Source organism: Chiloscyllium plagiosum, chromosome 18 (genome assembly GCF_004010195.1).
Source record: "Chiloscyllium plagiosum isolate BGI_BamShark_2017 chromosome 18, ASM401019v2, whole genome shotgun sequence".
Taxonomy (NCBI): domain Eukaryota; kingdom Metazoa; phylum Chordata; class Chondrichthyes; order Orectolobiformes; family Hemiscylliidae; genus Chiloscyllium; species Chiloscyllium plagiosum.
The window spans coordinates 65,823,865-65,837,975 of NC_057727.1; the positions used below are offsets into that span (position 1 = coordinate 65,823,865).

Genomic DNA, 14,111 nt, shown 5'->3' on the forward strand with positions numbered 1-14,111 from the left:
TCTATGACTAAGTGATGTTTATTTCATTTAAATAACTCAACCCGTATTTTATTCATACACTGGTCCATCTTCTGATTTATTGCATGCAGAATTAGATTGACTGTTAAGCGGAACAGGTTACATGAAGAAACCAAAACCCAGGTGAAGTAGTTCCACATTATGTCCTTATTTTGAACAATATATGAATTTGTGATGGCAGTGGAAAACATGTTTCCAATTAAGCCGCAGAACTGGTCAGAGCATGGGACTTCTCTGCACCATAAAATAAGGCGAATTGTATCCAGGTTTATGCACATTCCTTATTTCAGGTGTTCCAGTAAACAGTTAAATGGGAGCAAAAAAAAAGGAATGCAACATAGACTAATTGAGTGTACAAACCATCAGATAGAGCTTAGTGTGGGGAAATTGAGGTGAAAAATTGAATCACCCCCCCAAAGAAAGCAATTTTTTGAAATAGTGATTTTAATTTTTAGAGAAAGTGGTTAGAAGTTAAGAAATTGCTAATAGATGGTGCATAGGCACAAAACAAATTACTAATGCGATAGGAAAAAGGTATGGACACTGTACTGCAGCTGGGCAGAGACGAGCTGGAGTACTTTGTTCAACTTTGGGTCTGGCATCTCAGGCAGGGGCTGAAGAAGAGGGTTTTTTTTTTTAAAAACTAGCACATGCAGGACATTTGCTTATTTGAGAGAGAGAGCAATGACAAATCTCGTAATGGCAAATGAGCCAGAGCAGATAAGTAGTAATCACTGGGAAACATCCAGACAATATTGATCACAACAGAATAAAGTTTAAAGTCATAAAGCAGATATAAGACAAAGATCAAGAAAAGAAGAATAGAAAAAGCAGATGTGCCAGGGAAAATAGGTTAGCAAAATTACTGACGAAAGAAACAGAACAGTTAGAGACAAAAGAAAATTTAGATGCTGGAATCCAAGATAGACAAGGAGGAGGCTGGTGTCAACAAAAGGAACAGAACAGCAATGGAACACCATTTAAAACAGAAATCATGAGTCCATGGAAACTTTGTGAAAGCAAGATAAAATTAGCCACTAATCATGGGATCCCTACAGTGTGGAAGCAGGCCATTAGTGCCCACATCGACCCTCTGAAGAGCATCGCACCCAGCACGGTGGCTCAGTGGCTAGCACTGCTGCCTCAAGCACTAGGCACCTGGGCTCGATTCCACCCTTGGACAAGTGTCAGTGTGGAGTTTGCACATTCTCCCTTCATCTGCTTGAGTATCCTCCCACATACAAAGATGTGATGGTGAGGTGGATTGGCTATGGGAAATTTAGAGTTACTGAGATAGGGTAGAAGGGTGGGTCTGGGTTGAATACTCTTTGGAGGGTCGGTGGGGACCTGTTGGGCCAAATGGCCTGTTTCCACAGTGTAGGGATTCTATGACAATCCCTATCCTAACCCAGCATTAATCCCAGTAATAATGGCAGACTACAGCTGAAGAAAGAAAGAAGGGTAACATAGCAACTATAGAAAAAGATTGCACATTAAGCATACATTAAAGGATAACGGGAAATATGAAAATGTTTGGAAAATGGTTAAAAATTAGGAAGGTAAAAAGAAATAAAATAAAATCATATTCACAGATACACATAAAAAGGTCCTGACAGGGATACACCACTAACGATCATATGATTAATTCACAGGCAATGACAAATGGGGGAAAATATTTTTGGCTTTTTTCTAAATCAGTGTGGTGTGTGTCAATGTATTTACTTTAATAAGGTGGGATATTTGCATTATACCCAAAAAAAGCTTTCATTGGATGAGCATGTCGAAATGTACGGCATTGCTGTGCATTACACACCAGGTTGATATGTCCAATATATTTATTTGACTTTAGGTCCCTTCTGATATAACATGACTATATATGTTAGTGTCTCAGTCAGGATGAAAATGATTGGATAATTTCCATTGATTACACCTAGCGATCACACTGGCATTGACTTGTAAGCATATGGTGAACCTAGTCTCCACTCACTGTACATTTCTGGTCATGTATCCCTGCTTTTTTCTTACTACAGCAATCTCCTGATTTATGTATATTAGTGATGAGTCTTGTTTGCTGTAGTTCATGTATTTATTTCTGTAGTGTGTTGTTTAAACAACCTGTCTGCTGCAGTCCTGCTCTACCTCCAACTGATAGTGATAATAAGCAGCACAGTGGCTTAGTACAGAAGAAAATTTCATACAATCAGTCTTGGCTAGGTTCAATTCCTCAAGAGGGAAATGCCAATGCCTCGCATATGAATTGCCCAACACCACATTATATATGATTATGAACATGCACTTGACTCAAGGCAAAAATTACAAGAAAACAAAAATCAGTTTGGTGAAAACACATTTTAATACAAGACTTCCAACATACAGTGCCTAGTGGCATAAATAAAATGTTTACTAATAACTGTAAAAAGTAAAATCGCTAATAATGCATTATTCTGTTTTGATTTGCCTGCCAATCACCGTGGTGATGGTGAATCAGTTCTCTCCTGGCCATTGCAGATCGAAGCGCACACGGGGTATGTGCGCCATGTTCTATTATGGCTTCAAGATCCCATGGCGTGTGCATTAAGCCAGCTCTAGAGCTTGACCACCCATGCTAGCGCAACACACGTTTATTGCAATGGTTTTTTGTGAGTCCAAGTTCCAAATACCATCTCTTTGTGGTTCAGTCCAGTAAAGTGTGCGGCAGACATCACACCTACGTGATATCCTGTGAGAATAATCATCTTTAAAAATAAAAGCAGTAAAATTTTCTTAAAAACCCCTCTAAACTAAAGTTTAAGGTGATCTGAGAGAGGGAGGGGGAGAGGGAGCGTGAGAGCAAGCAAGAGAGAGAACGCAAGAGGAAAGAGCAGAAAGAGCAGAGAGAGAAAGGAAAGGAAGAAAGAAAGAAAGAGAAAAAAAAGAGAAAGAAAGGGAGAAAGGGAGAGAAAAAGAGAGGGAGAGAGAAAGAAAGAAAGAGAGAGAAAGAAAGGAAAGAAAAAGAGTTGGGGGTGGGTGAAGAACGGGAAAGAAAATGAAAAAAAAATCAAACCCAATTTCATTTCAACAATTCCTAACAAGCCAAGCGTTTACAAATTGCAGTATGCTTTTAATAAAAGGATTGAGGCTGTATCAAAAATTTAGTAAAAAAATTAGATTGAATTTTTTATTTTAATCATTTCTGGCTGACTAGAATATAATCTACCATAAGACCCCTGTACGTCGGCAGGCAAGCTGAAATGGGTGGAGCAGGATCCAACAGGCAAGTAACTTTATATTAACCGCACAAATTAGAGGGGGAAAGGGTGTATGAGAGAGCAAAAAATGGGATGCACAAGGAAAAGGGAAGAAACAGAGAACCCAGAGAGTTAAAAAACGTGCAAGGCAGAGGAGAGGCAGCGGAGGTGGACAGAATGCCAAATGTGAGCATGAAGAGACAGCACGTGAGGTGAGAAAGATGTGCAGCACCATCTCACAGTCCAGTGATGCACCGGACAACTTTGTAAGCGCTCGGCACTGAACAGCATGAAAGAACCGGTGACCTTAAAGGAAATGTAGTTAGCGAACCAGTGAAGGAGGCCAGACAGCAAGAAATGATAACAAGCAAAATGAAAGTTGACAAGGTGTCCCAAAAGCCAGAGCAGAGAAAAGTTCTACCTCAAAATAATTAACATGGCCAAAACTAGAAGTATAAGTTTAGGTACAGTGGATTAAATGTAAAACAAACCGATTTCAGTACAGTCTCTGACATTTACATTAGGCTACTGTTTTGTTATACTTCCGTTGCTAGACACGTGAATAGAAAACAGTACAATTAGTGTTAAAGGCAAACCGTATCAAACATCCCCCCAGTGCTGCCCGTGGTCTCTTTAGCATTTTAAAACAAATGTTCTGAAGCCTGCGATAACAATGTACAGAAACGATCAAAGTAACAATGCTGACTGGGAGACCGTCCCATCAATTCAGGGAGGTGAACAGCAGCGCTAAGGGCTGCAGTGAAACATCAGCATTATTTACTTCCAAACCGACAAACCCAGTGCTCAGAAAATTAAAAATGATGGCAGGCTTCCATTCCCTACAGACAGCACTGGTGTGGAAAGGGGGGTGGGGTGGGGACATGGGGCTTCCAGGCTCCTTCAAGTATTAGGGGGGGACGTAAGGTGGTGGGGATCTGTACGGGGTCATGTTCTTTGGACGGCAGCCTTTACCTTCCATTGGCGCTGTGAAGGGTGGTGGGGGCTGGTAGGGCGGTGCATTGGGATCCTCCTCTCTCAGAGGAGTGTATTCACCAATCAGATCCTGGCCCAAGGGGATGGCCTCATGGCTGGACTGGCTGGGATACTCCGGAGGAGGAAGAGGGGGCTTCTCCTCCTGAAGGATGAGTGGGACGCTGGACGAAGGAGGGGGCTTGGAGTCATCGAGTTCATCTGCAAAAATGATAGGAACACCTTTCTTGATGAAGGTGGCTTGGTCCTCGATGGTGAGCTTCCCTTTCCGCTTCTTGCGGTAGCAGATCATGGCGATGATGCCCGCAATGAGCAGAATGGCAGCCACCACCACTGCCGGGATGACAGTGTGCAAGTAAACGTCATCGTTGCTGGTCCTGGACGGCCCCTCACCAGCAGCCACCAACACAGTGGGCTGGATGGGAGGCTCAGAGAACGGAACCACTGGCACAAACTGGATATTCTTGCAGCTGCCTGTGCCCGTGACAGACACATTGATGGGGGAGAACTCCGGCTCCATGGTTGCCGTGAAGACCTGGTTAGGCTTGCCGTCATCGTCTGCAATGCGCCTGCTCAAGGACTGAATCTGCTCCTTGGGACAGGGCTCGAGGGGCAGCGTGTTGTTAGTCCATTCGACCACAATGGAGCCCTTCGAGATGCTGTGCAGGGTAATGGTGCTGCTGTTACGGTCGCCAAATGCATAGGCCAGCTTCTTGATCAGCTGGATTTTTTTGTTGACATCGTTGGCCACCTTCATGTGATCTCCGTGAAACCGGGCAGCAAATTTGGCGCTCGACTTGCCATTGTGAGGCCGGCTATGCACGTGGACCTCAAAAGCATCCACAGCCGTCAGGCCACCCTTGTCAGCAGCATGCATGAAGTACTCATGCTTGCCTTCGTGCCCGGTGTTAGGCAAGCCGTATAGCAGCTGGCTGGTGCCATTGAACTTGACCCATGAGTTCTCGGGCAGTGCCTGCTGCTCCCTGAGCTTGAGGGTCAGCTGCAGCTTGTCAGTGGTGCCATCCTCATCGTCATAGAAAGTGTCAGATGGGATCTTGACCTCGAAGTAAGTTCCCACCCACGAGTCCACACGGTCAATGTGGTTTGTAAGTTTGGGTGGCTGATTGTCACCAACAGGCGGCCGGAAGGGCTTGGTGGCATGGACAGGGCTGGTCGTACGCCTGGTGGGTGGTGAGGTGGTACGCAGCTTGGTGGATGGCTTGCTTGTGACCCGTGGAGCCTTGGTTTGTCCCTTTGGCTTACCAGTGCTGGTGGTAACTGTCGTTGGAGTCGTAACTTGTGGTCTCAAAGTGGTAACCCGTGGTTTCTTAGTCGTGTGAGGAGGCAGCACAGCAGTGGGCTCAACATAACCAGGCCTGGTCACAGTCGGTTCAATTTGGCCAGGGATAGTTGTACTTGACTTTTCCAACACCCTGGTTGGTTGCACAGGACCCAAAGTGGGCGTGTGAGTGATCGTATCTTTTGGTCTGACCGTTTTAACTGGCCTACTTATCAATGGTTTCCTGATTGGTGGTGCCACTCTGTCTGTGGTCGGTGCAATAATTGGGGAGGTTGGTGTTGGGACTATATGACTGGGAGGTTCCCTAACAGCGGTTGTCGGTGGCAGTGCAACAATGACAGGCGTTGGAGTGAGATTTATTTGCCTTCGCACTCTCTTAGTCACCTGTAGTTTCTTGTTGGCAATGTGCCACCCTACGACAGGGTAGCCAAGCTGAGCAGACATGGTGCCCTCCTTGGCTGGGATCTCCACGCTGCTGATATTAGGGACATTGTTCTGATTTAAGAAACATCCAATCTTCCAGGACACCAAAGCCCCGTTCTCCACGACCTTCTTTGCATTCCCAGGTCCAGCCATAAAGGCAGACATGTCGAACAAACGGTTGTTGACAACTGGAACGAGCTTCATTTGATGGAGTCCCACCTCTGCAAACTTCTGCATTTGTTCCAACAGCCCAATCCGTTGCTTGGCTGTCATCTTAGTGAGGTCAGCATCGAGGATCACAGTTAAAATGGTGAGGGGTTCCTCAGGCCCACAGACAGATGGCGTAACCTCATTGACCAACTGCGATGCCACAGTGAGGGGAGCGCTGTCTAATGGGTCATCTGGAAGAACTTCAATGGAGAAGACATCTTCAGCAAAAGGCACAAAGCTTCCATTGGCAGCCACCTCCAGGGCAGTGGCTGAGATATAATGGACCCCTCTGTCTGTGTCCAATGGGAGCCCCTGAAGTGAATGATTCACTGGATCCCAATGCAGCCATGAGGGCAGTGTCTCCTTCCCAGACTCTGTAATCTAGGAAGAGAAGAAAGATACTGATTTAGTGTCTTTCGCACAGCATTTTCATATCAAATCTCAGCCCACAGGGATAAAAGCCCATTCATTACTTTCTCGTGGTTCCAAACAGATCTAATCAAGAGGCCTGATTCATTTTTCCCACTCTCCCAATTTGGCAGAAGGCACCATTTAGTGACATATGGTTCAAACTGCTTTCTATGGTATCAATGAACAGCCGTGGAGATATTTACTCAACAAGCAACAGATGTTATTAATTCCAGAAACCAGCTTTATAAATATTAAAAATGTTCACAGCTACCAGGGCACAACCCTACTCCCCTGAAGGCTCCTTCAGAATTGCTTTATGGATTTTCAAGTGCTATACTACACTCTCTCAAATGGTGAGGTCATTCCAACAAGACACTTTCTGTTCTTGGTTTTAAGTAGTTGGCATTTACACTCAACAGCAGAATTAGAAGAATTCACCAAAATCCTCAAAACTGATCAACTTTTCTTCAAAATTAAAATGGCAACAAATGAGGAATGCACTGACTTCCAAGACACCGCCATATTTAAACTGGTATAAGACAACTGACATGAGTGAGCAAAAGTTTCTTTTAAGATAACACTGCACACTATTACTCACAAAAGCCATTACCCAAACTGGGCCTTCCCGGTTGGTGAGGCTACAGGTAATGCTCGACTCCAGACCTCCCCCAAGACCACCCCTCCCATACCCCAGTCTTCCCCTGACACCGCCCCTCCTCTGGGTGCTCCAGTTTCCTCCTACAGTCCAAAGATGTGCAGGTTATGTGGACCGGCCATACTAAATTGCCTGTAGTGTCCAGGGATGTGCAGGCTAGGTGGATTAGTCATGGGAAATGCAGGTATACAGGGTAGGAGGGGTGGGGTTAGGTGGGATAGTCTTTGGGAGGGTTGGTGTGGATTTGATAGGCCGAATGGCCTGTTTCTACATCGCAGGGTTGCTATGGCATGGAAAGGGACAATTACACAGCGTGGTTCTATGCTCCTAACCAACCTTCCTCATGACAATTCAGTTCTATTTATTTTAACTGACATTAAACTTATTGTACAGTGCTTTCATTTGTTATCAAATTTCATTTGATGAATGTTTGACAATTCAAAAGAAAAAACAATATACTTTAAACTATAGTCCTTATTATAGCATTGTCAATACATCTGATAAACTCACTGTAGTTTGAATATATACATCACTAATATAACTATCAAATGCAGTACCCTGTAATAATTTGTAGGATACAGGTCAATATTTCAAAACCCAACTTGGCTGGCACTTCACATGCAATAATTCCCCATTTTCCGACCTAAGATTTTTGTACGGGAGCTATTACAGCTCCTCACCAATCAGAAATTCTCAATTTACAAATCTGAATAATTACAGCCTGCTTTCTGCCAGAGATACGTGTAACAAATAGGATCTGTGCCGGGGAATGGGGCCGAGAGAGATAAAGACAAAATATTTGGTGCAAGGGTGGGTAGGGAAGTTGAGAGGGAAGCAGAGGAAACAGACAGAGGGAGGAGCGAGCCAGAGACAGAATTCCCCACTTTTCAAGATTGTGACATGTCACAATTTCTCCAACTGAGAAATTCAGATAAAAGCAGTCTCATCTGGATGATGACACCTGTAACACTCTCCCAATGCTGCAATGGACTGTCACCCCACATTATGCATTCAAGTCTTGAACAAAGCAGCATGTAACCAAGGCTGCACTAAAAAAAATAAGTTTGTGGAAACAAATTAGCAGAAGCTGAATCTATAGGATACTTGAAACTGTAAAACCTGCCTTTTTGTTACAGTATTTTCAGCCTTTTCCAGAAATTTAATGCAATTCAGTCAGAGCCTTCGGCTTGTAGAGCAGTTCCGTCATTAGAAAATCAAAAATGGAATTCATTTTGTTTAATTAGAAGTCTTTCACGCAGAACTTTTGCCAAAAGTTGTCTGAAAGCTTAATGATGCTAATGGAAAAGCAACTTTATATTTTCACTATAATATGCTCAATGAAATAAAATTTTATTGAACAGAATCTTCCTCTTCCAAATTTATGCTGTAATATTTTGTATTTGTTATTTTTTGTATAGACCTTCATCCTGTATGCTGTATTATTTTCTGTTAAAAATGTAAGACTAATGAATGGGTCGTGGACATCAGGGTCAAACCTGCTACCCTTTTTAAAATACAGATATATTTTCTTGTTTCCAATTCTTTGCTTGCTAGGTAGTGCCTGTTATTACCTACAGTAACTGTTACCCTGGAAATCTCATCCTCTATCTCATCCAGAATACTAGGATATAAAGCACCTGTCCCTTTCATTCAATCAGTGATAGAAATGATGTATAATATGTAGTATTGGACTAGTGGCTATTAATGCAATTGTAATACAAAAGCAATGTTTAAAAGTCAGTAGCATTCAAAATCATGCCCCACCACCAGCTTAATTCAACCCAAACTTGGGCAGAGATTTGTTTAGTTGCCTCAGAGACCACAAGCTTGAGGGAGCTGCCAAACCACATTAAAAAAACACATGTTGTTTGCTTGGCGATGTAATTTGGATTTGAGTTTAGCTGACAGTTGTAGAAATTGAAAATCATTGAGGTAAAGACAATTTAATGTATGGACTGTTTAAATTATTAAAATTTGTTTGGAATTCCAAAGAGCTGCTAGAACTGGCCAGTGTTGCTGGTATCAGATTATAGGAAGATTACTATATAAAACAGCCTGGCAGTGAGTCGTATATATTTTCTTTTTAGCATAATCGGCTACTGCAAGCATATAACCAATTATTCTAAGTTGGCTGATAGCACTTTCACTTCAAAGTCAGCTGATTTTGGGCTCAAGTCCCACTCCAGGGACCGGAGGGAAAATACTCCAATCTGTAGCTTCATTGCAGAGACTGAGGGAGTGCTGCATTGCTAGTGGTGGTGTTTTCCAGATGAATGCTGCTGAAAAATGTGTTGCTGGAAAAGCGCAGCAGGTCAGGCAGCATCCAAGGAGCAGGAGAATTGATGTTTCGGGCATAAGCCCTTCTTCAGGAATGAAGACTTATGCCCGAAACGTCGATTCTCCTGATCCTTGGATGCTGCCTGACCTGCTGTGCATTTCCAGCAATACATTTTTCAGCTCTGATCTCCAGCATCTGCAATCCTCACTTTTTCCAGATGAATGTCAACTCTCATTCAATGGGCAAGTTCTCATGGCATTAGTTTAAAGAGTAAGAGAGGTCACCAGAGACTTCTGGTATTTATCACTCAATCAGCACTCAGATCAATATTATCAGTTTTGTAACCTGGGATACTCAAGGGTGTTGAAAGCTATTTTAGAGATTAAAGTTATTTCTGTATTGTAGCCCTGTTGCTCATTTCCTTATGATCAACATGTGGACTGAGGTCCAACATTTAGCCATTTTTCAAAGACTCCATCAGAAAATTCCATAGCATAGCTTCAATTAGGTATTTCAATGCCTTCTAGGACACATGATTTAGAGATGCCGGTGTTGGATTGGGGTGTACAACGTTAAAAATCACACAACACCAGGTTATAGTCCAACAGGTTTAATTGGAAGCACACTAGCTGATTGTCACCTGATGAAGGAGCGTCGCTCCGAAAGCTAGTGTGCTTCCAATTAAACCTGTTGGACTATAACCTGGTGTTGTGTGATTTTTAACTTTCTCGGACACAATGTACATCAACATTGGGCAGCAAGCTTCTTGACTGGATCTACTGCTCTGTGGAGTTTATTACGAGATGTCGCACTCACACAGACAACCCTGAAATTAGCTACTACGCAGATGATGATATTTTAATGGATGCATTCAAGAATTCTCTGAAAGAAAAAAAAGAGGCTATAAATTGAAAACCTGCAATTTCCCCAAAGTGGGAGAGATGGAGGGAGCTTTTGCATCACTTTATGAATCTATAAACTGGGACAATTCAGCGCCTCGAGCCTGCTCCATCATTCAATAAGATCATTGCTGATCTGACTTCAATCTCAACTCCACATTACGGCCTATCTTTCCACACCATAAGGATCAGCCTAACTCTGCCTTAAAAATAATCAACTTTGCCTCCACCACCTTCTCAGTAAGAGAGACGCAAATACTCACGGCAGTCAGACAAAAATAACATCCAAATGTCTTGTTTTACATGAGCAATCTCAGATTTTTAATCAGCATCCCTAGTTCGAGATTTTTCCCATGAGGAAACATTCCGTCCAAATCCACTTTGTCAAAACTCCTTAAGATTTTGCACATTTCAATCTAGACACATTTTTGCAAACTCCACCGGCAGAAGCAACAGGTAATTAAAACGGCAAATGGAATTTTGTCCTTCATTGGTAAAGGGATTGAGTTTAAAAGCAGGGAGATTATGTTGCAGCTGTTTAGGCCACAACTGGAGTTTGTGCGCAGTTTTGGTCTGCTTACTTGAGAAAGGATGCGTTGGCACTAGAGGGGTTGCAGAAGAGGTTCACTTGGTTGACTTTGGTATTTGAGGGGGTTGGTTTCTGAGGAGAGACTGAGTAGACTAGGATTGTATCCATTGGAATTCAGAAGAACAGCTGGGGGAGGGGGGCACGAATTATAGAAACACAAAATTATGAAGAGAATACATAACCCAGAAGTAGACAGGATGTTTCCATTGGCAGGTGAAACTAGGACAAGATGGCAAAGCATCAAAATTAGGGGGAGCAGATTTATGACTGAATTGAGAAGGTACTTCTTCACCCAGAGGGTTGTGAATCTGTGGAATTCCCTTGCCAGCGTAGTTGTTAAGGGTTCCTCATTGAATGCTTTTAAAACTAAGATAATTTTTTGAACTGTAAAGGAATTAAAGGTTATGGGTGAGAGGGCAAGTAAGTGGAGCTGATGTCACGAAAAGATCAACCATGATCTATCGAATGGCAGAGCAGGCTCAAAGGGCCAGATGGCCTACTCCTGGTCCTAGTTCTTATGTACACATCTATCCTGCCCAACTTTTCCTTAAGGCAACCCAGCCATTCCAGGTATTAGTTTAGTAAAACATGAGCTTTTCTTTGTCACAATAACCTTTCATCTGATTCCTTATCAAAATATCTTCAGAAAATTCAAGTTTACTATATCCACTTAGTTCCCTCTTTATCCTCAGCACGTTATTTCTCTTTACAGTTGCCAACCAGCAGGATTGTCCAGTCCAGCATATTGCGGAACAATATTATCCTCAGTCTTTCAACAATGCGGATACTGCAATTTGTCACAGTTATATGGCCTTCAGTGAGGGATGAACAACATAGCTCCATCTATTGATAGTGAGGTGCTTGATTCACTACCTGGGTCAGTCCCACTATTATCAAACATCAAACTAACATTCTGAAGTGCTGAGACAAACTTCATCACATCCAGTCATCCACAACATAATGTTACGGACCAGGCCAGACTTCCTCAATATTTTAAGGTAGCCTACTCCCTAACATTTTCTTATTTTAAAGGCAGATGTGAAGTGGATATTCCAGGTGTGGTGCAGCTGGTCAAACCACTCGGCTTTAGCCAAAATAGAATTTATTTAAACACTACAGTTGAAACATGAACAAAAGAAAATGGAACTTCGAGTAAGTTAACTACTGGAAAACTTAACTGACCAATACAGCAACTTAACTAGAGAACTGTTCCAATCCAGTAACATCCCATTAACAAACATCTTGGCAGAAAGGTAAATTGAAACACAGATTCTTACAGCAGGAGGGAACATCACCCAAAGAGATTTCAGAGAGAAAGTCAGTCAGGAATCATTTGCTGAAGTTTACCACCTTTTTGGACTCCAGCATCTTGTGACTGCCACAGCTAAACCAAACTAGAAAAAAACCTGAACTGGGAGAACTGGCCACTCCCCTGGCATTGTTAAACTAGGCTCTTCTCAGACTCCTGCCTTTACGACCACTCAAACAAACAACCCAAGGACAAATAACCTTGCTAAAGTGACAGCATCATCACAATAAGAAACTTTGAATGTCGTTAAACAGTGCCATAAATGTAGCCATTAATAAGAATGTCATTGCCTAAGATTTGTGTGTGAATGGGCTGCATACATGCATATTCAGGGAGTTTGGCCTGAAATATTGTGGATGCTTGGTCAATTCCACCAGAGATTGATCTTTGTTAGGGGAGGGCATTAAAGGGGATGTTAGCCAGGAAAGTATATGGAGATAAAAGTACAAATCAGTCACAACAGTCTGAGCTGAATGGCCACCAACTACTCCTCAGTCAATGAAATGCTTAAAGCCATGTCCCATCAATTTACATAGCCGAACACATTGCTGTCATGAAGATGCTGGGAGCATCTGGTTTAGACTCTACCTGCCTAAAAGCAAATGGAACTTTTCAAACCTCCTGGTACAAACATTCAACCAAAATAAACTAAATGAGAAATACAAGTTCAAACATGTTCCAGGACCACAGGTAGTAGATCTCTGCATTAAGGAAATATCAATGTCAAACTTCGTTTTCCCCCTTTCCCTAACCTAAAAACACCGGACATGCGCGGTGATAGAAGTTCCACAAACCCGAGTGAACCTCTTCTGGATTAAGTAGGAATGCAAACATCATCTGACCCCACTCTCAGGAGTGATTGCAGTGCCCCAAGTTCTGTTTGGACCACTAAACCACCAGAGCAGGGAGGGAATGTGTTCTACAAAAACTTCTGCTTAATTGATGAACTTGCTGAGGCAATCATAGGACAGTTTAGCACACAAACAGCCCATTCTCCGGTATTTCTTCATCAGCAAACCCCCCCCCCCAAAAAGGGTCAGTTTAGGAAAGATCTGTTTAACTCAGGTAATTTTCCCTTGTAGCCCCTCAAATCATGCACCATCCTCCTTTTAAAAAATGTTTTAAATGTTTAAGAGTCTTTTTATCGTAGACATGGATGTTGATTTATATTTATGAAAGGTATGTAAACGCAAGCATACACTAAAATTTGGTGTTTGGGCACAAGAGCAAGAGAAGAAAGTGTGAATGAGACAGAGACTGAGCTCCACTGTTATCTAAGGAGGTTTAATTAGATATTATTATTTTAGGCTGACATACCATGGTACTAAGAGGATGCTACATGATCAGTTAAATAGTGACCCAACTGGTCTCCTCAGCTGGAAATACACTATTTCAATGAACTGTTTTGAAGAGGAACATGAGTTTTTCCAGCATGTACTGGCCACTATTTATTCCTCAATCAACATGACAACAACAAAAAAAATTTGATCTGGTCACTTATTTCACTGCCGACAGTGGGAGCTTACTGCGGGCAAATTGGCTGCTGCATTTCCTACTTTACAGATGTGACTACACCTCAGAAGTACTTCTCTGGCTGTAAAGTGCTTTGTATCATCTATGAAGAGAACAACACAAGGGTAAGCCTCTTCCTCTTATTTGCCCCCTTACTGCAGTTGTGGGTAAAGTGTTGGAAAAGGTTAAGAGATAGGATTTATAATCATCTAGAGGAATTGTTGACTATCCCTAATCAACTTCTGTTTTGTGAAGGATAGTACGTGCCTCAAAGCTTATTGAATTCTTTG

At 42.5% G+C, this 14,111-nt stretch overlaps 1 protein-coding gene across 3 annotated transcripts in view; it reads right to left on the reverse strand.

Annotated features, from left to right (window-relative positions):
- Positions 1-3,017: 3,017 nt before the first annotated feature.
- Positions 3,018-14,111, reverse strand: part of dag1 (dystroglycan 1) — a 101,544-nt gene continuing 90,450 nt past the window's right edge. For all 3 annotated transcript variants that reach the window (XM_043708513.1, XM_043708515.1, XM_043708514.1), the window contains exon 3: positions 3,018-6,549. In XM_043708513.1, the coding sequence (XP_043564448.1) occupies positions 4,153-6,549 (2,397 nt within the window). In that variant the 3' untranslated portion in view covers positions 3,018-4,152. The remainder of the gene's footprint in view (positions 6,550-14,111) is intronic.